A 24,849-nucleotide genomic window follows, 5' to 3' on the forward strand; every position below is an offset into this window, starting at 1 on the left:
TGTTCCGATGTCTGTTGTTACAATCAGGTGAGAAAGCGGTCTATGCTTCCCTCTCAACCTTCACCCAGTCTTACCATAACAGGGTTTAATTTTAAACACACCGTTTGTTTTATCTCCCCCTTAGTGAATCCTCGTTCACTAACTTCCAATTTTAAGGCAAAGAAACTAGCCAGACAGGTTTACCTAGGTTTAAAGAAAAAGGTTGAACTTTATTAAACTTGAACTCTAATTCGGACAACGCCTACGGATACACGACACACCCACGCTCGCATGCATACGCTATACACACATGGAGATAGAGACAGAAAAGAGCAGAAGAAGTAAAGTGGAAAAGTTTGAGGCAATATCTTCGAGCTTGCTGTAAGGTCCTTGATTGTAGGTAGGTCTTGCTTTTCATTAGGCCCCAATATTCTTCTTAAACATTGTTCGATGTCGGAGACTTTTCTCTCTTGAAGTTCATGTGTCCTCAGTGGGTCCAGAGGCTTGTGAGAAAGAGATGGGAGCACACAAGAGTGGTCTTCTCACTCCAGAAGCAAAACAGTCTTCCCCAGTTCAAACTCTGTACAATTCAGAAAAAACCCAGGTTGCCAAGCAGGTTAGTCATGTGACGAGCCGATCTGACCACGTCTGTTTGCGGATTCTCTTGTCTTAGCCGACCCTGGAATGTCTCTTCTTACACACAATACCTGGTGTTCAAAGTCCATTGAGGGTAAATTGGAGCAGGGAATAGCCCCTTAGCCCCTTGTCCCTCCAAGCACTGTCTGTAAGTACGCAAATGTTTTTTCCAGCCACCGCTGATCTGTTTAACAAGTTATTTCCTCGCTCCAGCAAGAGTTTAAGATCAACGTTCACATGACAAAATTAATATGCCTCATTCTTGGCAAGTAGGGGGATCTGCATGACACTGTGTATATCACTGGGGTACAGTAATGGTGGATACAGGTCAGTCACTGTATAACACTGGGAGTACAGCGCTGGTGGGTACAGGTCTGTCACTGTATAACACTGGAGTACATTCCTGGTAGATACAGGTCTGTCATTGTGTAACACTGGGGTACAGTACTGGTGGGTAGAGGTCTGTCACTGTATAAAACTGGGGTACAGTACTGGTGGGTACAGGTCTGTCACTGTATAACACTGGGGTACAGTACTGGTGGGTACAGGTCTGTCACTGTATTACACTGGGGTACAGTACTGGTGGGTACAGGTCTGTCGCTATATAATACTGGGGTACAGTACTGGTGGGTACAGGTCTGTCACTGTATTACACTGGGGTACAGTACTGGTGGGTACAGGTCTGTCACTATATAATACTGGGGTACAGTACTGGTGGGTACAGGTCTGTCACTGTATTACACTGGGGTACAGTACTGATGGGTACAGGTCTGTCACTGTATTACACTGGGGTACAGTACTGGTGGGTACAGGTCTGTCACTATATAATACTGGGGTACAGTACTGGTGGGTACAGGTCTGTCACTGTATTACACTGGGGTACAGTACTGATGGGTACAGGTCTGTCACTGTATTACACTGGGGTACAGTACTGGTGGGTACAGGTCTGTCACTATATAATACTGGGGTACAGTACTGGTGGGTACAGGTCTGTCACTATATAATACTGGGGTGAGGTACAATGTCTTCACTGGTGTTGAGAGCAGTTTGTGGTGAGGAATTAAGAGGATTACAGAAGTGTCATAAAAACAGGAGAGTGATATTCGGCAGTGTACGGTACCTCTGATAAAGCCTTTGTTCGCTCATCAGAGAACGCTTCCAATAACCAGCTCCAGTTTCCAACAGCTGCAATAGTGCAGTCGGAAGCAAACCTGTTGTTTCAATGGTCAGGCATAGGTGCATCTGGAGAGATCAGACCCTCCTGCTTGGCTTTGCTCGGTGCTTCGAGCTGAAAGTGCCGTCTGAAGCAAGGTAGAACAGCCTGAGCTGGTGTCATGTCTTCCATTCTGGGATCTCTCAGCCTCGCTGCTGGCGAAGTCTTCACACTGCTGGTTTTGACTAATCGCCTCCTACGTGGGAAATGGTATGGGTCAGATCCATAAAGTGGCCAGTGTAACTCTGCAGCAATGGCATCCACACAATATTCACTGCGGGAAGCAGTTGCGTATCCAGCAGCCCACTAGTATCAATCAATGGCTCCCTTGCCTCTGGTTTGAGCCCCACTCCAGGAAAGATACACATTATCCAGGCTCCCGTTTGAGGGCAGTACACAGACACTGCCACATTGTCAGAAATCCCCTGTTTCCAATGAGACATTAACCGAATCCTCACCCAACTGGTCAAGTAAATGGTGAATATTTGATGAAGCTCTCCCGATATTGATCCCTCAAGCAATAATATAACCAATAAAAAATAAGCTCAGATTAAATTCAAAGAACTTTTTTTGGTGGGATCTTGCTGTGCTAAAATAGCTATCAAGGCATTGTGTGAAATGCATTGAAATGTTGTTGACGCGGGATGAGGTGCCGTTTAATGGTAGTACATTGTTCACACCAGCAGTGTGGCCCACAGTACTGAAATGTGAATGGACACCATGGTAAAGCATACCCTTTATTCTCACAGCCAGAAGCCTTTTCCACTCCTGCTGAAGCCCAGACCCCCTGTGACTTCTAACCTCCCGTGTGCTACCAACTGAAGAAAATGGGACATTTGGGTATTGCCTAGCTGCCATCTCATGATCCACAAAGGATTGGCAGCCGGCAAACAAGAACTCGCATTTATAAAGCACTTTTAACATTGTAAAACATGTCAAGGCGCTTCACAGGAGTGTTATCAGATAAAGATTTACATCAAGCCACATAGAGATATTAGGGTGGATACCCAAAAGTTTGGTCAAAGAGGCAGGTTTAGCGAGTGCCATAAGGAGGAAAGAGAGGTAGAGAGGCGGAGAGGTTTAGGGAGGGAATTCCAGAGCTTACGGTCTCGGCATCTGAAGGCACGGCCACCAATGATACAGCAAAGGAAACAGAGGATGCGCATGAGGCCAGAATTGGTGGAGCACAGAGATCTTAGAGGCAGAGCTCAGCTCGGTTATTGTACAGTGGCTGTTCAACAACAGCAGCTGCAGCACATCACCAATGTCATAGTTCCTTGAGAGACACCATCCTATTTTGCATTAATTCTTTGGGTGCAGGCCATGCTGGCAAGGTTAGAATTTACTGGCCATCCCTAGTTGCCCTAAGAAAGTGGTGATAGACCGTCTTGAAGTGCTAGCGATTTGATACACTGAGTAGCTTGTTAATCTACTTCAGGTGGCACGCTGGCATTGGACAGGAGTTACATCTAGGCCAAACCAGACTGAGGACATCAGGTTTCCTTCCCTAAAGGAAATCCATGAAACAGTTGGGTTTTTACAACAATCCAACAGCTTCACAGTCTCTAATACTGAGAACATCTTTATGATACCAGATTTTCTTTTTAAACCAAACTCAAACTGGCCCAGTAGGATTTGAACTCTCTGGATGATTTAGCGCAGGCCTCTGGATTATGCGTCCAGTAAAACAACCACCATACTCCCTGGATCACCACTGGTTTATTTAAGGGAAACTAGATAATATTTTTCAGCCTGAGTAGGTCTCGGAGATTTGCAATGTACTGTATCTGCGGAAGCTGGGGCCAGCAGCAGTATCGAGGAAGGAAACACTCCCAAGAGATACTTCCTGTTACTGAAGGGCTGAGGTTTCCCCAAACCACATAATGGTCTCCACAGAAAGAGGCAACCACAAATACCGCACTGAACAAGAGCAGCAAATAAATAAAAGCACAGAACTGTAAGAGTAGACAAGATGCAAAGAAGAATTACTAGATACCAGAGATAAGGAACTTCAGTTACATGGCGAGGCCAGAGAAATTGGGATTGTTCTATTTAAAGCAGAGAAGGCTCAGGGGGAGAATTAGCAGACAGGTTAAAATCATGAAGGGTTTTGATAGAGTAAATAAGGAAAAACTGTTTCCCCTGGCAGAACAATCACCTATCAGAGCACACAGATTTATGGTAATTGGAAAAGGTACTGGGGGGAGGTGGAGGGAGAGATGAGGAAACATTTCCTCCCCAGTGAGTTATAGTCTGAATGCACTGACTGAAAGGGTGGAGACGGCACAGACTCGGTGGGCTGAAGGGCCTGTTTCAGTGCTGTATCTCTCTATGACTCGAAGTAAGCAGAAGGGGTAAAATCTGTAGGGCTATGGGGAAACAGCAGGAGAGTGAGACTAAATGGACAGCTCTTTCAAAGAGCTGGCACAGGCATGATGGGCCAAATGGCCTCCTTCTGCTCTGTTCAATTCTACGAGTGATGAACAGAAGTTAACAACTTAAAGTAACCTCCCCAGTGTCCGCCATAATGGATGGGAACAGGGGGTGGTGGAGGGCAATGCAAATTGGCAGAAAGTACTCAAATCTTGATCTTACAGGTGATGCCATTAGCACAGGATTGAAAGCAATGACAGGATGGAACAGGAAGCCAGGGCAGTCTTCCTTGGGTTGCTAGGTTGACCTGTGATATATAGGAGATTGATGTCAGTGGTTGTGCAATGAGGTGACCGTCTCACTCAAAGCTTTGCTCCATCCCCTACAAAAAGCCTGCTCAGGGAGGTGGGTAACTGTAATGTGGCTTTTCAAAATTGTGTTTCTCCCTGCTTTCAAAAGATGGAACTTGCATTTATATCGTGAGTTATCAATCTCCCCAAAGTGGAGTCGCTATTGGTAGATAGATGAAGCAGTCTGGTTTTATACACATCAATGAGGTCAATGACCAGATCATCTGTTTAGGTGGCTTTCACTGAGGGAGGAATGTCGGCCAGGACATCAGGAAAACTCTTGGCTCTTCCAATGTGATGTGGGATCTCCAACACCCACCCTAACAAGCAGACACTAACTTCTGATTCAAAGACTGGCACCTCTGACAGAGCAACACTCCCTCTTTACTACACTAAAGGGATAGCCGTGCTTACAGGCTGGAGTGGGGCTTGAACCCACAACTTGAGAAACAAGAGTAATACCAATTGAGCCAAACTCAATTGGCTTTTGCTGACCGCTGTAGTGAAATATTAGAGAATGAGTCAAACAACAGCTGTAAAAAGATGCGATACTCAGTTCCCCTGCACCACAATCTCATTCCCATTCAGTTTATGAAACGGGACAGACATCCTGTTTATGATTGAACTGCTTCCAATTGCTCCTGTGACATTCCCATTTATACTGGAAGGCAGATTCCATCACAACTGAACCACTGCCCACGTAGCATCAGGGGAGGAGAGGAATTAATAAAACACACTGCTGGCTGATGGGGGGCTAGGAGGGAGTAGATATGGTTGACGATTGGGGCCGCGGGGGTGGGGACGGGGGGGGGGGGGGGCGCGAGCTCTCAGCCATTGTGGGGGACGTGGTCAAGGTGCAGTGACACTGCTCATGGGGCCCATCTTTAGTGTAGCTCGGATCAAACCTGCGACTTTCCGTGGGCCAGCGCACTAATTCTTTTTCTTCTGTGAATAACAAAAGACTATCACAGAATCGTTATAGTGCAGGAGGCCATTCGGCCCATCGTATCCGCACCGACTCTCCAAAACAGCAATTCAACTAATGCCATTCCCCCACCTTCTCCCCATAACCCTGCACATTCTTCCTTTCAATATAACTGTCTAATCCCCTTTTGAATGCTTCAATTGAACCTGCCTCCACCACGTTCTCAGGCAGCGCATTCCAGACCTTAACCACTCGCTGCGTGAAAAACTTTTTCCTCATATCACTTTTGCTTCTCTTACCCATTACTTTAAATCTGTGCCCTCTCGTTGTCAATCCTTTGACGAATGGGAACAGTTTCTCCCTCTCTACTCTGTCCAGACTATGCAGGAGGATGATTTTAAACTCAGTTAATGGCTGGGTCTGAGCTTGCTTATACCAACACATTGGAAGGAAAAGGCAGTTCAGTAACTACATTTTAATTGGGCGTCATGTTCTTCTTAATTATCTCTAAATTACTCCCAGGAACATGACAGAAATGGACAGTCAGGAACTGCCAATCAATTTGGAAGATCGGTGTTTTACACTATTCTCATTCGGATTGGTGCTAGGACCTCAGCTATTCACAATATATATTAATGATATAGATGAGGGAATTAAATGTAATATATCCAAGTTTGCAGACGACACAAAGGGTCGGAGTGTGAGCTGTGAGGAGGCTGTAGAGAAGCTCCAGTGTGATTTGGACAGGTTGAGTGAGTGGGCAAATACATGGCAGATGCAGTATAATGTGGATAAATGTGAGGTTATCCACTTTGGTGGCAAAAACAGAAATGCAGATTATCTGAATGGCGATAGATTGGGAAAGGGGGAAGTGCATCGAGACCTGGGTATCCTTGTGCACCAATCGCTGAAAGCAGGTGCAGCAGGCAGTTAAGAAGGCTAATGGTATGTTGGCCTTCATAGCGAGAGGATTCGAGTACAGGAGCAAGGATGTCTTGCTGCAATTATACAAGGCCTTGGTGAGACCACATCTGGAGTATTGTGTGCAGTTTTGGTCTCCTTATCTGAGGAAGGAGTTCTTGCCTTGGAGGGAGTGCAGTGAAGGTTCACCAGGCTGATTCCTCGGATGGCAGGACTGACGTCTGAAGAGAGATTGGGTCGATTAGGCTTGTATTCACTAGAGTTTAGAAGAGTGAGAGGGGATCTCAAAGAAACCTACAAAATTCTAACAGGACTGGACAGACTAGATGCAGGAAGGATGTTCCCGATGGTGGGGGAGTTCAGGACCAGGGTCACAGTCTAAGGATAAGGGGTAAGCCATTTAGGACTGAGATGAGGAGAGATTTCTTCACCTAGAGAGTGGTAAACCTGTGGAATTCTCTACCACGGAAAGCAGTTGAGGCCAAATCATTAAATATATTCAAGAAAGAGTTCGATATAGTTCTTAGGGCTAAAGGAATCAAGGGATACGGGGAGAAAGTGGGAACAGGGTACTGAGTTTGGACGATCAGCCATGATCATATTGAATGGCGGTGCAGGCTCGAAGGGCCGAATGGCCTACTCCTGCTCCCATTTTCTACGTTTCTATGTTTCAAGGTGAACCAGGTTTCAGTTACCTACTAATTAACACCTTGCAGCCAATTAGCTCCGAGCAGTCTCCCATTGCTCAGTGAAAATCCAGCAGAGACACACAGCTCCTATCACCAGGAAATGAATACAAAAACTGCTTTTAATCCATTTAAAATACACAATCTTTCTAAACAAAAGGACTGATTTGATACAATTGTTTAAATATATATTTTATTATACCCAGATTGAGGTTTCTCCAAACCCAGAGCAGATGCTACAGAATCACTGACGGATGCCCCAGAATTTGTTTGGGTTAGCTGCAGAAATTTGCATTGAGGCACAACTGAATTCCAGGGTCTGTGGAGAGAGAAACAGAGTTAACGTTTCAGGTCTGTGACTTTTTAACTGATGAAACATCAACGCTGTTTCTCTCTCCACAGATGCTGCCAGACCTGCTGCATATTTCCAGCATTTTCAGTTTTTATTTCAGATTTCGAGCATCTGCTGTATTTTGCTTTTATTATATGAATTCTAGGGTCCCTGTGTATACCCACGATCGGACAGTGTAGAGGGAGCTTTACTCTGTGTCTAACCCATTTTTTTTCTTTTTTTTTTGTGTAGAGGGAGCTTGACTCTGTATCTAACCCGTGCTGTACCTGTCCTGGGAGTATTTGATGGGACAGTTTAGAGGGAGCTTTACTCTGTATCTAACCCCCGTGCTGTACCTGTCCTGGGAGTGTTTGATGGGACAGTGTAGAGGGAGCTTAACTCTGTATCTAACCCCCGTGCTGTACCTGTCCTGGGAGTGTTTGATGGGACAGTGTAGAGGGAGCTTTACTCTGTATCTAACCCCCGTGCTGTACCTGTCCTGGGAGTGTTTGATGGGACAGTGTAGAGGGAGCTTTACTCTGTGTCTAACCCATTTTTTTTCTTTTTTTTTTGTGTAGAGGGAGCTTGACTCTGTATCTAACCCGTGCTGTACCTGTCCTGGGAGTATTTGATGGGACAGTGTAGAGGGAGCTTGACTCTGTATCTAACCCCCGTGCTGTACCTGTCCTGGGAGTGTTTGATGGGACAGTGTAGAGGGAGCTTTACTCTGTATCTAACCCCCGTGCTGTACCTGTCCTGGGAGTGTTTGATGGGACAGTGTAGAGGGAGCTTTACTCTGTATCTAACCCCCGTGCTGTACCTGTCCTGGGAGTGTTTGAGGTGGACAGCATAAAGGGAGCTTTACTCTGTATCTAACCCCATGCTGTACCTGTCCTGGGAGTGTTTTGAAAGGACAGTGTAGAGGGAGCTTTATTGTGTATCTAACCCATGTCACATGTCACCTCAGTCGCCCACACTTGGTGCTGGAAAAGAGAAATATTCCGATCCCCATCACAAACATCCCTCGTTTTATTGAGCACAAAGTTCACAAGAAAGGACAGATGGTCTCTGTACCTTGTAGCACAGGGTTGCTAAGTTGGAAGGTGATTCTTCCCTGACTGCTCGGATCTCGGCCGCTGGCACCAAGGTGAAGACATCCTGGATGGAAGTGGCTGTGTCGGCCCAGAACTGATCCCAGAATGCATCGTCAGTGGCCTCCACTGGCTGCGAAATACAAGAAATACCATTTACAGAAACAGCAGGGGTTAGAGAAACAACTCAACAACAACAACTTGCTTTTCTATAGTGCCCTTAAAAGAGTAAAACGTCACAGGAGCAAAATCTGACACCAAGCCATATAAGGAGATATTCGGACAGCTTGGTCAAAGACGTAGGTTTTAAGGAGCATTTTAAAAAATGAGGAATGTGGAGAGACAGAGAGTTTGAGGGAGGAAATGCCAGAGTTTAGAGTTTAGGCAGCTAGAGGCACGACCCTCAGTGGTAGTGCGATGAAAATCAGGGATGTGCCAGAGGTCAGAATTGAAGGAGCACGGAGATCTCAGAGGACTGTAGGGCTGGAGAACATACAGAGCTAGGGAGGGGTGAGGCCATGGAGGGATTTGAAACAAGAATGTGAATTATAAAACTGAGCTGTTGCCAGACTAGCAGCCTGTGCACCGGGGTGGTGGGTGAATGGGACTTGGTGTGAGTCACCGGGGTGGTGGGTGAATGGGACTTGGTGTGAGTCACCGGGGTGGTGGGTGAATGGGACTCGGTGTGAATCACCGGGGGTGGTGGGTGAATGGGACTCGGTGTGAGTCACCGGGGTGGTGGGTGAATGGGACTCGGTGTGAGTCACCGGGGTGGTGGGTGAATGGGACTTGGTGTGAGTCACCGGGGTGGTGGGTGAATGGGACTCGGTGTGAATCACCGGGGGTGGTGGGTGAATGGGACTCAGTGTGAGTCACCGGGGTGGTGGGTGAATGGGACTTGGTGTGAGTCACCGGGGTGGTGGGTGAATGGGACTCAGTGTGAGTCACCGGGGTGGTGGGTGAATGGGACTCAGTGTGAGTCACCGGGGTGGTGGGTGAATGGGACTTGGTGTGAGTCACCGGGGTGGTGGGCGAATGGGACTTGGTGTGAGTCACCGGGGTGGTGGGTGAATGGGACTTGGTGTGAGTCACCGGGGTGGTGGGTGAATGGGACTTGATGTGAGTCAGCATACGGCAACAGAGCTTTGGAATGAGCTCGAGTTTATGGAGGGGAGAATGTGAGACCCGCCAGGACAGCATTAGAACAATCAAGTCTGGAGACAACAAAGACATGGATGAAGCAGGGCCGAAGACATGGAATATTATGACGATGGATGAAGATGGTTTTGGTGATGGAGAAAATATGGGGTTGGAAGCTCAGCTCAGGCTCAGATAGATATGTTACAGCAGCCCATTCATCAATATACTCTGGTAACATGAAAATGAGAAGATTGTGCCCTCCCCTCCTACCCAAAGACATTTGCCTCACTTGCGTTCCCGAGTACAAATGACAATCTGCACTGTTCGACCATCGGAGGGGGAGGGGCAGTGGGGGTTGGGGTGCAGGGAAGCAGCATTCACAGCTGAGTCTCAGTCAGATCCCAATCGACACTGCCTTTTAGGCAGTGCATTCCAGCAGGACTCACCAGATTCTGATCAGGGGCAAGAAGTCTGGCCAATTGTCTTTGCCCCTCCCGAGCCAAGGGTACGGAGTCCAATTGTAACGTGCTACCCGAAATCAGCCAAGTCAGCACAGGCTGAGAGTGGATCCTGGGACTTAGTCTGCTCTGTGCACTCAGTATCACAGTACAATACACTCACTGGAGTACAATCACAGACCCCTGACTCACTGGGATACGCTCACAGACACTGACTCACTGGGATACGCTCACAGACACTGACTCACTGGGATACGTTCACAGACACTGAGTCACTGGGGTACGCTCACAGACACTGACTCACTGGGGTACGCTCACAGACACTGAGTCACTGGGGTACGCTCACAGACACTGAGTCACTGGGGTACGCTCACAGACACTGAGTCACTGGGGTACGCTCACAGACACTGAGTCACTGGGGTACGCTCACAGACACTGACTCACTGGGGTACGCTCACAGACACTGACTCACTGGGGTACGCTCACAGACACTGACTCACTGGGGTACGCTCACAGACACTGACTCACTGGGGTACGCTCACAGACACTGACTCACTGGGGTACATTCACAGACACTGACTCACTGGGGTACACTCACAGACACTGACTCACTGGGGTACATTCACAGACACTGACTCACTGGGGTACATTCACAGACACTGACTCACTGGGGTACACTCACAGACACTGACTCACTGGGGTACATTCACAGACACTGACTCACTGGGGTACAGTCACAGACACTGACTCACTGGGGTACATTCACAGACACTGACTCACTGGGGTACACTCACAGACACTGACTCACTGGGGTACATTCACAGACACTGACTCACTGGGGTACATTCACAGACACTGACTCACTGGGGTACATTCACAGACACTGACTCACTGGGGTACACCCCTAGACCCTGTCGCTGTGGGGTGCGCTTCCAGCGCCTAGTACATTGGAAAACTGTATTTACCCAATACCTAGGAACGTAGCACAAATGGAACCTGAAGAGCAGAGTAATAGCAGAAGAATGGATCAGGTGAATTCAGAAGGGTTTTTGATATGGGTTATATTTCCATTTGTAGGTTGAAGACCCTGGGGTGAGTCAAGCCTTTTATATATAGCAAAGTGAAGCAGCACAATTCCGGTTTATCCCTTGCATCATGGAAGGAAGATAGATATCGAAGTAAGAGAGCTGAGCTCTCTGCTCTCGAGTATCTGTAACACAGAACTGCACAATCAGTCCAAACATCAGCTGGCACACAGCAGAGAGAGTTTGCTTTTCCTGTGTGCAACAACAGCACAGTTACATGTGTTTTCAGGTATTTCAGAGCACAGCAGGAACTGATTCTGATCAAACGAGTGACTGCTGCAACCCTACCTGCTGCAGACTGTCTCCCTTTTCCAGCCCCTTCTCCTGAAGATGCTCACTCTCACTGGGGCACATTACAGGAGAAGCTATCAACCCCTCTGGTCACTCATTCCATATGCTCAGTCATACCGTCACTCCAGCAGTTAAGGACATTCCTAGACCTTCTGATCTTATGTCATCCTTCTATCCAACTAAGTGGGAAGGTATCACATCTCAGCCCGATCATGACATCCACACACACGCCCCTTCTAACCAGAGTCACTGGACAGACCAGCAACAGGCACCCGAGCTGATTTTCCTCTCCCTGATACTGAGCTGCTGAGTCTCTCAGAGAATTATTCTCACTTTAACCATCTTCCACTCCTCCATCAGGATTGGGGCTGTTCACTGACGATTGCAGTGTTCAGTCCCACTCATAACTCTTCTGATAATGTAGCTGAGCATGACAGTCTACAGCAGGACCTGGATAACATCCAGACTTGGGCTGACTAGTGGCAGGTAACATCGACATCACATAAATGGCAGGTGATGAATCACCTCAACAAGAGAAATCCCAACGATCTCCCACTGATCTTTAAGGGAAGCATTATCGCAAAGACTCCCAATGTTAGCATCTTGGGGGTCAGCATTAGTGAGAAGCTGAGCTGGCCCAGCTACATTAAAACTCTGGCTACAAGAGCAGGGATGAGACTGGGCACTCTGTGACAAGGAGCTCACTTCCTGACCCCTCACAGCCTATGCACCGTCTGCAAGATTCATCTCAGCCGTGCAGTGGAATATTCTCCACTTGCCTGGATGGATGCAGCTGCAACAATGTTCAAGGAGCCCAACACCATCCAGGACAAAGCAGTTAGCTTGATGTAATACCAGCCTCATCTTCCACCCCTATCACTGGCGCACCATGGCTGCAGTTGTACTATCTACAGGATGCACTAGAGCAACTCGCCAGGTCACTTCAACAACACCTCCCAGACTGGCAACCACTGCGAGATGGACACTGTCAGCAATGTCCTGGGAACACCATCACCTCCAAATCACACATCACCCTGACTTCACAGATATCAATCTCACTTCATCATCACTAGGTTAATGAACCAAAATTCCCTACCTAACAACCAACAACAGTGGTTCAAGGAGAAGGCCCACCACCACCTGCTCAGTGTAACTAGGGGTGGGCAATACATGCCAGCCTTGCTAGAAATTCCCACATCCCAAAATCAAAATTGTAGCCCCCTGTGATTATTTTGGGATTGATGCAGAATTCTGGGCAGAGTGAAGGGCAATGGGATTAGTTTGGGATTGATACAGGGCTATCGGGAGAGAGTAGGACAGTGGGATTAGTTTGGGGATTGAAACAGGGGAATGGGGAGAGAGTGGGGCAGTGGGACTGGCGTGGGATTGATACAGGGCTATGGGGAGAGAGTGGGGCAGTGGGACTGGTGTGGGATTTATACAGGGGAATGGGGAGAGAGTGGGGCGCAGTGGGACTGGCATGGGATTGATACAGGGCTATGGGGAGAGAGTGGGGCAGTGGGACTGGTGTGGGATTTATACAGGGGAATGGGGAGAGAGTGGGGCGCAGTGGGACTGGCATGGGATTGATACAGGGCTATGGGGAGAGAGTGGGGTAGTGGGACTGGTGTGGGATTTATACAGGGGAATGGGGAGAGAGTGGGGCAGTGGGACTGGTGTGGGATTTATACAGGGGAATGGGGAGAGAGTGGGGCAGTGGGACTGGTGTGGGATTTATACAGGGGAATGGGGAGAGAGTGGGGCAGTGGGACTGGCGTGGGATTGATACAGGGCTATGGGGGGAGAGTGGGGCAGTGGGACTGGTGTGGGATTGATACAGGGCTATGGGGAGAGAGTGGGGCAGTGGGACTGGTGTGGGATTGATACAGGGCTATGGGGAGAGAGTGGGGCAGTGGGACTGATGTGGGATTGATACAGGGCTATGGGGAGAGAGTGGGGCAGTGGGACTGACGTGGGATTGATAGAAGGGAATGGGGTATGACAGGGTCAGTGGGATTGTATTTGGTTGCTCTAACAAAGAATTGGCATAGACAATGATGGTGATTCCCAGGAGCATGAACATTATAAGTTCAAGACCAGAAAGGTTATGACAGAAATAGTTCAGAGGAGAGAGCTGAGAGAGGGATGGGGTATCAATTGACAAACTTTTCCTATTGCATTAGTTTTCACATATATGCTGACAACACTCAGCTCTACCTCACCACTGCTTTTCTCATCTCTCCACTGTCACGAAATTATCAAACTGCTTATCCAACATTCAGAACTGGATAAGCAGAAATTTCCTCCAATTAAATATTGAGAAGACTGAAGCATTGTTTTCAGTCCCTGCTCCAAACTCCATTTGGCCGAACAGCATTTTTCTGAGCTGTAAAGGTCTATGGTTCTATGGCCATGATTTGTGAGTGAAGCTGGTTTTAATTTAAATTCTCCGTACCAGGAGAGAATGAAAGAACCCATGACAGGCAAAGCCTCTGACAAAAGTGCTTCTTCTAAAAACTGTTAGACAGGACAAACAACAACAAATTTTATTTATACAGCATCTTTAACATAATAAAACATCTCAAGGTGCTTTACAGGAGCATTATAAAACAAAATTAGACACCGTGCCACATAAGGAGCTATTAGGTCAGATGACCAAAAGCTTGGTCAAAGAGGTAGGTTTTAAGCAGTGTCTTAACAGAGGAAAGCGAGTTGAAGAGGTGTCGGGAGGGAATTCCAAAGCTTGGGGCCTCGGCTCAGCCATCAATGGAGGAGTGATTAAAATTGGGGATGCACAAGAGGCCAGAATTAGAGGAGCACAGACAGGGACGGGTGAGGCCATGGAAGAATTTGAAAACAAAGATGAGAATTTTAAAATCAAGGCGATGCTTAACTGGGAGCCAATGTAGGTCAGCAAGCACAGGGGTAATGGGAGGAACGGGACATTGTGCAAGTTAAAGCACGGGCAGCAGAGTTTTGGACGAGCTCAAGTTTATGGAGAACAGAATGTGGGAAACCAGTCAGGAGTGCATTGGAATAGTCAAATCTAAGGGTAACAAAGGCATGAAGGAGGGTTTCAGCAACAGACGAGCTGAGGCAGGGGTGAACTCACGTAATGTTATGGAGGTGGAAATCGGCAGTCTTAGTGATGGCACGAATGTGTACTCGGGAGTGCATCTCGGGATCAGGATTACAAACAGATTGGCTTAATCACAGACTGTTGCCAGGGAGAGGGATGGAGTCAGTAGCGAGGGAATGGAGTTTGGAGCAGGGACTGAAAACAATGCTTCAGTCTTCTCAATGTTTAACTGGAGGAAATTTCTGCTTATCCAGTTCTGAATGTCGGATAAGCAGTTTGATAATTTCGTGACAGTGGAGAGATGAGAAAAGCAGTGGTGAGGTAGAGCTGAGTGTTGTCAGCATATATGTGAAAACTAATGCAAAAGGAAAAGTTTGTCAATTGATACCCCATCCCTCTCTCAGCTCTCTCCTCTGAACTATTTCTGTCACAACCTTTCTTGTGTCGAAGTTATTCTGTTCGTGCTCCTGGGAATCACCATCTTTCATTCCTCTTAACCTCCAAACTCCACACATTCTTCCTCCTTCCTATATACTCACTATGTTGAAATCTCCCACTCCAATAACACAAAATGTGCAAGTATTGTGAACTGTGAGGAGAACAGTGATAGACTTCAAGAGGAAATTGACAGGCTGGTGGAATGGGTGGACACATGAAATTTAATGCAGAGGAGTGTGAAGTAATACATTTTGGCAGGAAGAATGAAGACAGGCAACATAAAGTACAGGGTACAATTCTAAAGTGGGTGCAGAAGCTGAGGGACCTCGACGCAAATGTGCACAAATCATTGGTGGTGGCAGGGCAGGAAAGCACTTAATAACATATAGGGGATCCTGGGCTTTATAAATAGAAGCATAGAGTACAAAGGCAAGGAAGTTCCGATGAACCTTTACAAACACTGATTCAGCCTGAATTGGAGTATTATGTCCAATGCTGGGCACCACACTCCAGGAAGGATGAGAAGGCTATAGACAGGTTCATAAAAGATTTATGAGAATGTTTCTAAGGATGAGGGGTTCAGTTATGAGGATAGTTTGGAGAAGCTGGTGCTGTTCTCCTTAAGAGAAGGTTGAGAGGAGATTGGATAGAGGTGTTCAAAATCATGAGGGGTCTAGAGAGAAACTGTTCCCATTGACAGAAGGATTCAGAACCAGAGGAAACTGATTTAAGGTGACTGGCAAAAGAATCACAGAATTGTTACAGTGCAGAAGGAGACCATTCAGCCCATTATGTCTGCACCAGCTCTCTGAAAGAGCAATTTACTCAGCTCCATTTCCCAGCCTTCTCCCTGTAACCCTGCACATTCTTCCTTTTCATATAACTGTCTAATTCCCTTTTGAATGCTTCAATTGAACCTGCCTCCACCAAGTTCTCAGGCAGCGCATTCCAGACTTTAACCACTCGCTGTGCGAAAAAGTTTTTCCTCATGTCATTTTTGCTTCTCTCACCAAATACTTTAAATCTGTGCCCTTTCGTTCTTGATCCTTTCACAAGTGGGAACATATTCTCTCTATTCTTCTGTCCAGACCTCTCATGATTTTAACTACCTCTGTCAAATCACCTCTCAGCCTTCTCTTCTCCAAGGAAAACAGTCCTAACTTCTCCCATCTATCTTCATAACTGAAGTTCCTCATCCCTGGAACCATTTTCGTGAACCTTTTCTGTACTCTCTCCAATGCCCTCAGATCTTTCCTAAAGTGCGGTGCCCAGAACTGGACGCAATACTCCAGCTGAGGCCGAACTAGTGTCTTACACACAAAAATGCACATTTCTTGCTGATAATAAGGTTAATTTTTAATGCCTTTATCTTTCCAAATTGTCTCACTGGCCCCTTATTTAAGACAAAAATTTTAATGTGCCCCCCACCCCACCACATGAAAAGGTCGGACAATCCTGGTTTAATCCCTTCAATACTGCACTGAAGTGTTAGTCAGGATTACGTGCTCATGTCTCTGGAGTGAGGCTTGAACTCTCAAACTTCTAACTCAAAGGCAAGAGTGCCACCACTGAGCCAAGGCTGACATCTGTGTAGTGAGCAAAGCAACAGGTCTAAGTGTTTACTGAGGGGAAAAAGAGGCAACTATTTCACCATCACCAAGATATTATTTTTGAACAGTCATTGCCAACAGGATCTGGAATGCACTGCCTGAGTGTGTGGTGGAGGCAGATTCAATCAGGGCTTTTAAAAGGGAATTAGATAATTATCAGAAGGGCAGGGAGTGGGACTAGCTGAGTTGCTCTTGCAGAGAGCCGGCACGGATATGACGGGCTGAATGGCCTCCTTCTGTGCTGTAACCATTCTATGATTCTATAATTCTAGTTTTTCTAATTTAGAAGGTTATGCTGATAGTTTAAGATGCAGTAGGGGGAGGAGGCTCACACATGGAGCTGCTGGGGTGAATTCTACGTAATCTCCCAACTCCAAAAAGCCGAGGACTTTTGGTCTTCCCTTTCATTGACGATCTTCTTCCTGAATCCTGTGTAACAGTGTTAAAAGAGTCTCCCCCAAATATGAGCAGGATTCACTAGTTATTAAAATAGAAAATGCTGGAAGTGCACAGCAGGTCAGGAAAGGACAAGGTTAGGGTTAATGTCTACAATCGGAGCCCAGCTGAGTTAACGGCTGTTGAGGGATAGATTCATTGCGACAGAAATTAAACATTTATGTTCTGAACTTTAGCTCACCGTCTTTCATTCTGACATGAAACATAAAGGGTTAAATTCAAAGTAGCTTCACTCATGGTGAGAAATAATTAACTCCTAATTCAACCTTGTTTATTTCCTTTCACTCTCTAGACTTGCCTCCTCACTAGGGTTGGATAATGAATAAATAATCTCCATAGCTTGAGCAATTACCACAAAAATCCTTTATTACCCACTCGGTTTAATCAGGTGAATCAGATGACACTCCAGATCAGGTTGGTGGGGCCTGTTCACATCAGCAGAACCTCCGCGGCTAAATTACTACCTTCAGGTCAATTCCAGTCAAGGGAGGGGTAGTATAACTTGCATTTATTTAGTGTCTTTAATGTACTAAAGACCCCAAGATGCTTCACAGAGGCATATAAAACAAAATTTCATTCAGGTTTCAAACTCGCAGGAAATATTTTAAGCCATTGGTACAGAGTGGGCCCTTAGAGTGACAAAATTTGCCCAAATTGACGTCAGTTTTGAGGCCACGACAGTGAACAAGGGGGAGCAGCAGAGATCAGATCAGCAATCTCTGTGCTGAGAAGTACCCATCGTGGAACACGTCAGTTCAATATCTTCATTGCCTTGCAGTAAAACAAAATCCCACTCCTTTTCTCCACAAGCTGTTTTTGTCAATCCCACCCACCTTCCCCTCCACCCTCACCTCATTGATTTCTTTGTCACTAAGATTGACACAATCCCATCAGCTGCCTCTGACACTTCTCTCCCTTCCCCGAGCCCACTGGGCCAAAGACTCCCCCGGTCCTGGCCTTAAACTTACAACTTTCTCTAGCGTCTCGCCTCATGCCCCCCTCGGAGCTCATCTTGTCCTCCTGCTCTCTGCATCCCATTCCCACTAAACTGACGACCACCCAACTTCCACAAGAATTAGGAACAGGAGTAGGCCATTCGGCCCCTCGAGCCTGCTCCGCCATTTGATAAGATCATGGCTGATCTGACTGTGGCCTCAACTCTACTTTCCTGCCTGCCCCCATAACCCTTGACTCTCTTCCTGGTCCCCACGTTAACTAATTTTGTTAATGGTTCTCTTTCTTCAGGGACTGCCCATTTTCCTTCAAATCTGTCATTATCACTCTCTCCTCAAAAAACTGACCCTTGACTCCTCCATCCATGCAAAGTAGCACCCCATCTCCAACCTCCCTTTCCTCTCCAAAGTCCCTAAATGTCCAAATCCATGTCCATCTTTCCCAGAACTCCATGTGTAAATCCCTCCAATCAGGTTTCGCTTTTGCCACAGGACCCAAACAGCTCTTATCAAAGTGTGACAAAGGTAAACTTTCCCTCCTCGTCCTTCTCAACCTGTCTGCAACCTTTGTTGACCACTCGATCCTCCTCCAACATCTCTCCATAGTTCTGTTGAAAGGTCACAGACCTGAAACATTTAACTCTGTTTCTCTCTCCACAGATACTGTCAGACCTGCTGTGTCTTTCCATGACTTTCTGCTTTTATTTCAGATTTCCAGCATCCGCAGTATTTTGCTTTTATTTACCTCTGCATTGTCATCCAGCAGGATGGGACTGCACTCGCCTGGTTCAATTCTTATCTATTTAATCATAGCCAGAGTATCACTTGCAATGCTTCTCTTCATGGTCCTGCCCTGTTATCTCTGGTGTCCCCCAAGGATCTATCCTTAGCCCTCCTATTTTACGTCGACATATTGCCCCTCAGTGACATCATCTGAAAACACAGCGTCAGTTTCCGCATGTACGCTGGCAACACCCAGCTCTACCTCATCACTACCTTTCTTGACCCAGCCACTGACTCTGATTTGTCACGCTGCTTGTCCAACATCCAGTCCTGTATGAGCAGAAATTTCCTATCAAATATTCAGAAGACCGAAACCATTGTCTTCGGTTCCTGCCACAAACTCCATTCCCTCACCGCCGGATCTAAATCAACACCATTGTCACTGTCTCAAGCAGAACCAGACCATTTTAACTTTGGCACCCTATTTGACCCTGAGGTGTGGACCACAAACCCACTCCATCATCAAGACTGCCTACTTCCACCTCCAAAGCACTGCCTGTCTCTGTCCCTGTCTCAGCGTAGCTGATACTGAAACCCTCATTCATATCTTTACATCTAGATGTTCACCCCCTTGCTCACTCAATTATATTGGTTCCCGTTCTACCCACCAGTACGGTATTCCAGTGTTATACAGTGATAGACCTGTACCCACCAGTACTGTACCCCAGTGTTATACAGTGACAGACCGGTACCCACCAGTACTGTATCCCAGTGTTATACAGTGATAGACCTGTACCCACCAGTACTGTACCCCAGTGTTATACAGTGACAGACCGGTACCCACCAGTACTGTATCCCAGTGTTATACAGTGATAGACCTGTACCCACCAGTACTGTACCCCAGTGTTATACAGTGACAGACCTGTACCCACCAGTACTGTACCCCAGTGTTATACAGTGACAGACCGGTACCCACCAGTACTGTATCCCAGTGTTATACAGTGATAGACCTGTACCCACCAGTACTGTATCCCAGTGTTAGTGAGTGACAGACCTGTTCCTCACCAGTACCGTACCCGTGTTATACAGTGATAGACCTGTACCCACCAGTACTGTATCCCAGTGTTATACAGTGACAAACCTGTACCCACCAGTACGATATCCCAGTGTTATACAGTGACAGACCTGTACCCACCAGTACTGTACCCCAGTGTTATATAGTGATAGACCTGTACCCACCAGCACGGTATCCCAGTGTTATACAGTGGCGGACCTGTACCCACCAGTACTGTATCCCAGTGTTATACAGTGACAGACCTGTACCGATCATAGAACATAGAACAGTACAGCACAGTACAGGCCCTTCGGCCCACGATGTTGTGCCGAACCTTTAACCTACCCTAGGATCAAACTACCTACATACCCTTCATACTACTATCATCCATGTACCTATCCAAGAGTCGCTTAAATGTCCCTAATGTATCTGCTTCTACTACGACTGCTGGCAGTGCATTCCACGCAACGACCACTCTCTGTGTAAAGAACCTACCTCTGACATCTCCCCAAAACCTTCCTCCAATCACCTTAAAATTATGCCCCCTGGTGATAGCCCTTTCCGCCCTGGGAAAAAGTCTCTGACTATCCACTCTATCTATGCATCTCATCATCTTGTACCCCTCTATCAAGTCACCTCTCATCCTTCTTCGCTCCAATGAGTAAAGCCCTAGCTCCCTCAATCTTTCTTCGTAAGACATGCCCTCCAGTCCAGGCAGCATCCTGGTAAATCTCCTCTGCACCCTCTCTAAAGCTTCCACATCCTTCCTATAATGAGGCGACCAGAACTGAACACAATATTCCAAGTGTGGTCTAACCAGGGCTTTATAGAGCTGCAGCATAACCTCGCGGCTCTTAAACTCATTCCCCCTGTTAATGAAAGCCAACACACCATACGCCTTCTTAACAACCCTATCAACTTGGGTGGCAACTTTGAGCGATCTATGGACATGGACCCCAAGATCCCTCTGTTCCTCCACACTACCAAGAATCCTGTCTTTGAGCCTGTATTCTGCATTCAAATTCGACCTTCCAAAATAAATCACATCACACTTTTCCAGGTTGAACTCCATCTGCCACTTCTCAGCCCAGCTCTGCATCCTGTCAATGTCCCATTGCAACCTACAACAGCCTTCCACACTATTCACAACTCCAGCAACCTTCGTGTCATTGGCAAACTTGCTAACCCAGCCTTCTACTTCCTCATCCAAGTCATTTATAAAAATCACAAAGAGCAGAGGTCCCAGAACAGATCCCTGCGGAACACCAATGGTCACCGAGCTCCAGGCTGAATACTTTCTATCTACTACCACCCTCTGTCTTCTATGTGCCAGCCAATTCTGTATCCAGACAGCCAAATTTCCCTGTATCCCATGCCTCCTTACTTTCTGAATGAGCCTACCATGGGGAACCTTATCAAATGCCTTGCTAAAATCCATATACACCACATCCACTGCTCTTCCTTCATCAACGTGTTTTGTCACATCTTCAAAGAATTCTATAAGGCTTGTGAGGCATGACCTGCCCCTCACAAAGCCATGCTGACTATCTCTAATCAAACTATGCTTTTCCAAATAATCATAAATCCTGTCTCTCAGAATCCTCTCCAATAATTTGCCCACTACCAACGTAAGACTGACTGGTCTATAATTCCCAGAGTTATCCCTATTCCCTTTCTTGAACAAGGGAATAACATTTGCCACCCTCCAACCATGTGGTACTACTCCAGTGGATAGTGAGGACGCAAAGATCATCGCCAAAGGCACGGCAATCTCTTCCCTCGCTTCCCGTAATATCCTTGGATATATCCCGTCTGGCCCCGGGGACTTATCTGTCCTCATGTCTTTCAAAATTTCCAGCACATCCTCCCTCTTGACATCAACCTGTTCGAGCATATCAGCCTGTTTCACGCTGTCCTCACAAACGACCAGGTCCCTCTCACTAGTGAATACTGAAACAAAGAATTCATTTAGGACTTCCCCTACCTCCTCCTACTCCAGGCACAAGTTCCCTCCACTGTCCCTGATCGGCCCTACCCTCACTCTGGCCATCCTCTTGTTCCTCACATAAGTGTAGAACGCCTTGGGAATTTCCTTAATCCTACCCGCCAAGACTTTTTCATGTCCCCTTCTAGCTCTCAAGTCCATTCTTCAGTTCCTTCCTGGCTACCTTGTAACCCTCTAGAGCCCTGTCTGATCCTTGCTTCCTCAACCTTAAGTATGCTTCCTTCTTCCTCTTGACTAGCCATTCCACATCTCTTGTCATCCAAGGTTCCTTCACCCTACCATCCCTTCCTTGCCTCATCGGGACAAACCTATCCAGCAGTCGCAGCAAGTGCTCCCTGAACAACCTCCACATTTCTGTCGTGCATTTCCCTGAGAACAATCTGTTCCCAATTTATGCTCCCCAGTTCCTGCCGAATAGCATTGTAATTTCCCCTCCCCCAATTAAATATTTTCCCATCCCGTTTGCTCCTGTCCCTCTCCATGACTATAGTAAAGGTCAGGGAGTTGTGATCACTATCCCCGAAATGCTCTCCCACCGAGAGATCTGCCACCTGACCTGGTTCGTTGCCAAGCACCAAATCCAACATAGCCTCCCCTCTAGTCGGCCTATCTACATATTGAGTCAGGAAACCTTCCTGGACACACCTGACAAAAATTGCTCCATCCAAACTATTTGCACTAAGGAGGTTCCAATCAATATTAGGGAAGTTGAAGTCACCCATGACAACAACCCTGTTACTTTTTTTTTTAGAGATACAGCACTGAAACAGGCCCTTCGGCCCACCGAGAATCTGCCTCCCAATCTGTTCCTCCGTGTCTCTGTTGCTATTGGGCAGTCTATAGAAAACTCCCAATAAAGTGACTGCTCCTTTCCTGTTTCTGACTTCCACCCATACTGACTCAGTAGACAAACCCTCCTCGACGACCTCCCTTTCTGCAGCTGTGATACTATCCCTGATTAGCAATGCCACTCCCCCACCTCTTTTACCTCCCTCCCTATTCCTTTTGAAACATCTAAACCCCGGAACATCCAACATCCATTCCTGCCCCTGTGATATACAAGTCAGTACTGTATTCCAGTGTTATACAGTGACAGACCTGTACCATACCCCAGTTTTCTGCAGCATAAATGCTGTCTCCAGAGAGCCCAAGTTTGGTGGGTCAGAATCTGTAACTGTGCTGTTTAATGAATGCATTTTGCAATTCAAGTGGCAACAGTGTAAATATTTCATGCACCCATTACTTAAAATGGAATTCCAGTAACAATCTTGTTGGAAAACAATTATGTACATACAGTGTGCACACAAATCTACAGTTTATTTATGGTGTTGTGGCAAACATACTGAACCTACGTGGCACATCTGAAAGGATTATAAAACTGACAGTGGCCTGCACTCCACAGGTGTACAGCATCCTCTGACAGCTGCTGCATTATCATCAAACTAGGCATTTGACAGGACTCAAAAGGAACCTGCAATATCAACAATCTGAAAATATCAGCATTCTAAAAATACCAATCTAAATACTAAATAAAAGTGAGTGGGTGCAAAAAACACATCGAAATGAGGGAGAGAGATAAGCAGATTAATGTTTGAAGAACCTCATGACATCCCAAGGTGCCTTACAGCCAATTAAGTGCTTTTGAAGGACAGACACTGTAGACAATGTAGGAAACACAGCAGCCAATTTGTGCACAGGAAGCTCCCACAATCAACAACGTGCCAATGAACCGATCAGTTGTTTAATGATGTTGATTCAGGGATAAGTCTGGTCAAGGACTCAGGGGAAAACACCCCCGCTCCTCTTTGAATTGTACTATAGGATCTTTTGTGTCCACCTGCAAGGGCAAGCAGGACCTCGATTTAATATCTCTTCTGCAAGATGGAACATCAGACAGTGCAGCCTTCCCACAGCACTGTAGTGGAGTGGCAGCCTGGATTATGGACTCACGACTCTGGAGGGGAATCAAACCCAGAACCGTCAGACTCAGAGATGACAATGCCACCATTGCCGAGGCTGACACTTGCTCCATTCACTTTGAGTAGACCCAACTTCAGCCATAAAAAGTGGACCTGAGGCAGAAATGCAAACAAGAATTCGGAGGGGGAAGGGGGTTGCTCGGAGTCGCGAAACCAGCAGGTTTGGGAAAAGTAAAAGACGTGAGTGGGCGACGGGACGGAAGGGTGGCTGGGCGACGGGACGGAAGGGTGGCCTGGGCGACGGGACGGAAGGGTGGCTGGGCGACGGGACGGAAGGGTGGCTGGGCGACGGGACGGAAGGGTGGCTGGGCGACGGGACGGAAGGGTGGCTGGGCGACGGGACGGAAGGGTGGCTGGGCGACGGGACGGAAGGGTGGCTGGGCGACGGGACGGAAGGGTGGCTGGGCGAAGAGTCGGGGGGGGGGCGAAGAGTCGGGGGGGGGGCGAAGAGTCGGGGGGGGGCGAAGAGTCGGGGGGGGGCGAAGAGTCGGGGGGGGGCGAAGAGTCGGGGGGGGGGCGAAGAGTCGGGGGGGGGCGAAGAGTCGGGGGGGGCGAAGAGTCGGGGGGGGGCGAAGAGTCGGGGGGGGCGAAGAGTCGGGGGGGGGCGAAGAGTCGGGGGGGGCGAAGAGTCGGGGGGGGCGAAGAGTCGGGGGGGGCGAAGAGTCGGGGGGGGGCGAAGAGTCGGGGGGGGGCGAAGAGTCGGGGGGGGGCGAAGAGTCGGGGGGGGGCGAAGAGTCGGGGGGGGGCGAAGAGTCGGGGGGGGGCGAAGAGTCGGGGGGGGGCGAAGAGTCGGGGGGGGGCGAAGAGTCGGGGGGGGCGAAGAGTCGGGGGGGGCGAAGAGTCGGGGGGGGCGAAGAGTCGGGGGGGGCGAAGAGTCGGGGGGGGGCGAAGAGTCGGGGGGGGGCGAAGAGTCGGGGGGGGGCGAAGAGTCGGGGGGGGGCGAAGAGTCGGGGGGGGGCGAAGAGTCGGGGGGGGGCGAAGAGTCGGGGGGGGCGAAGAGTCGGGGGGGGCGAAGAGTCGGGGGGGGCGAAGAGTCGGGGGGGGCGAAGAGTCGGGGGGGGCGAAGAGTCGGG

At 47.8% G+C, this 24,849-nt stretch overlaps 1 protein-coding gene across 1 annotated transcript in view; it reads right to left on the reverse strand.

Annotated features, from left to right (window-relative positions):
* Positions 1–24,849, reverse strand: part of LOC137384186 (protein HID1) — a 181,151-nt gene that overhangs the window by 150,648 nt on the left and 5,654 nt on the right. The window contains exon 2 of the mRNA XM_068057826.1: positions 8,489–8,638. Coding sequence (XP_067913927.1) covers positions 8,489–8,638 — 150 coding nt within the window. The remainder of the gene's footprint in view (positions 1–8,488; positions 8,639–24,849) is intronic.

The sequence above is a fragment of the Heterodontus francisci genome, chromosome 26 (assembly GCF_036365525.1).
Source record: "Heterodontus francisci isolate sHetFra1 chromosome 26, sHetFra1.hap1, whole genome shotgun sequence".
NCBI lineage: Eukaryota > Metazoa > Chordata > Chondrichthyes > Heterodontiformes > Heterodontidae > Heterodontus > Heterodontus francisci.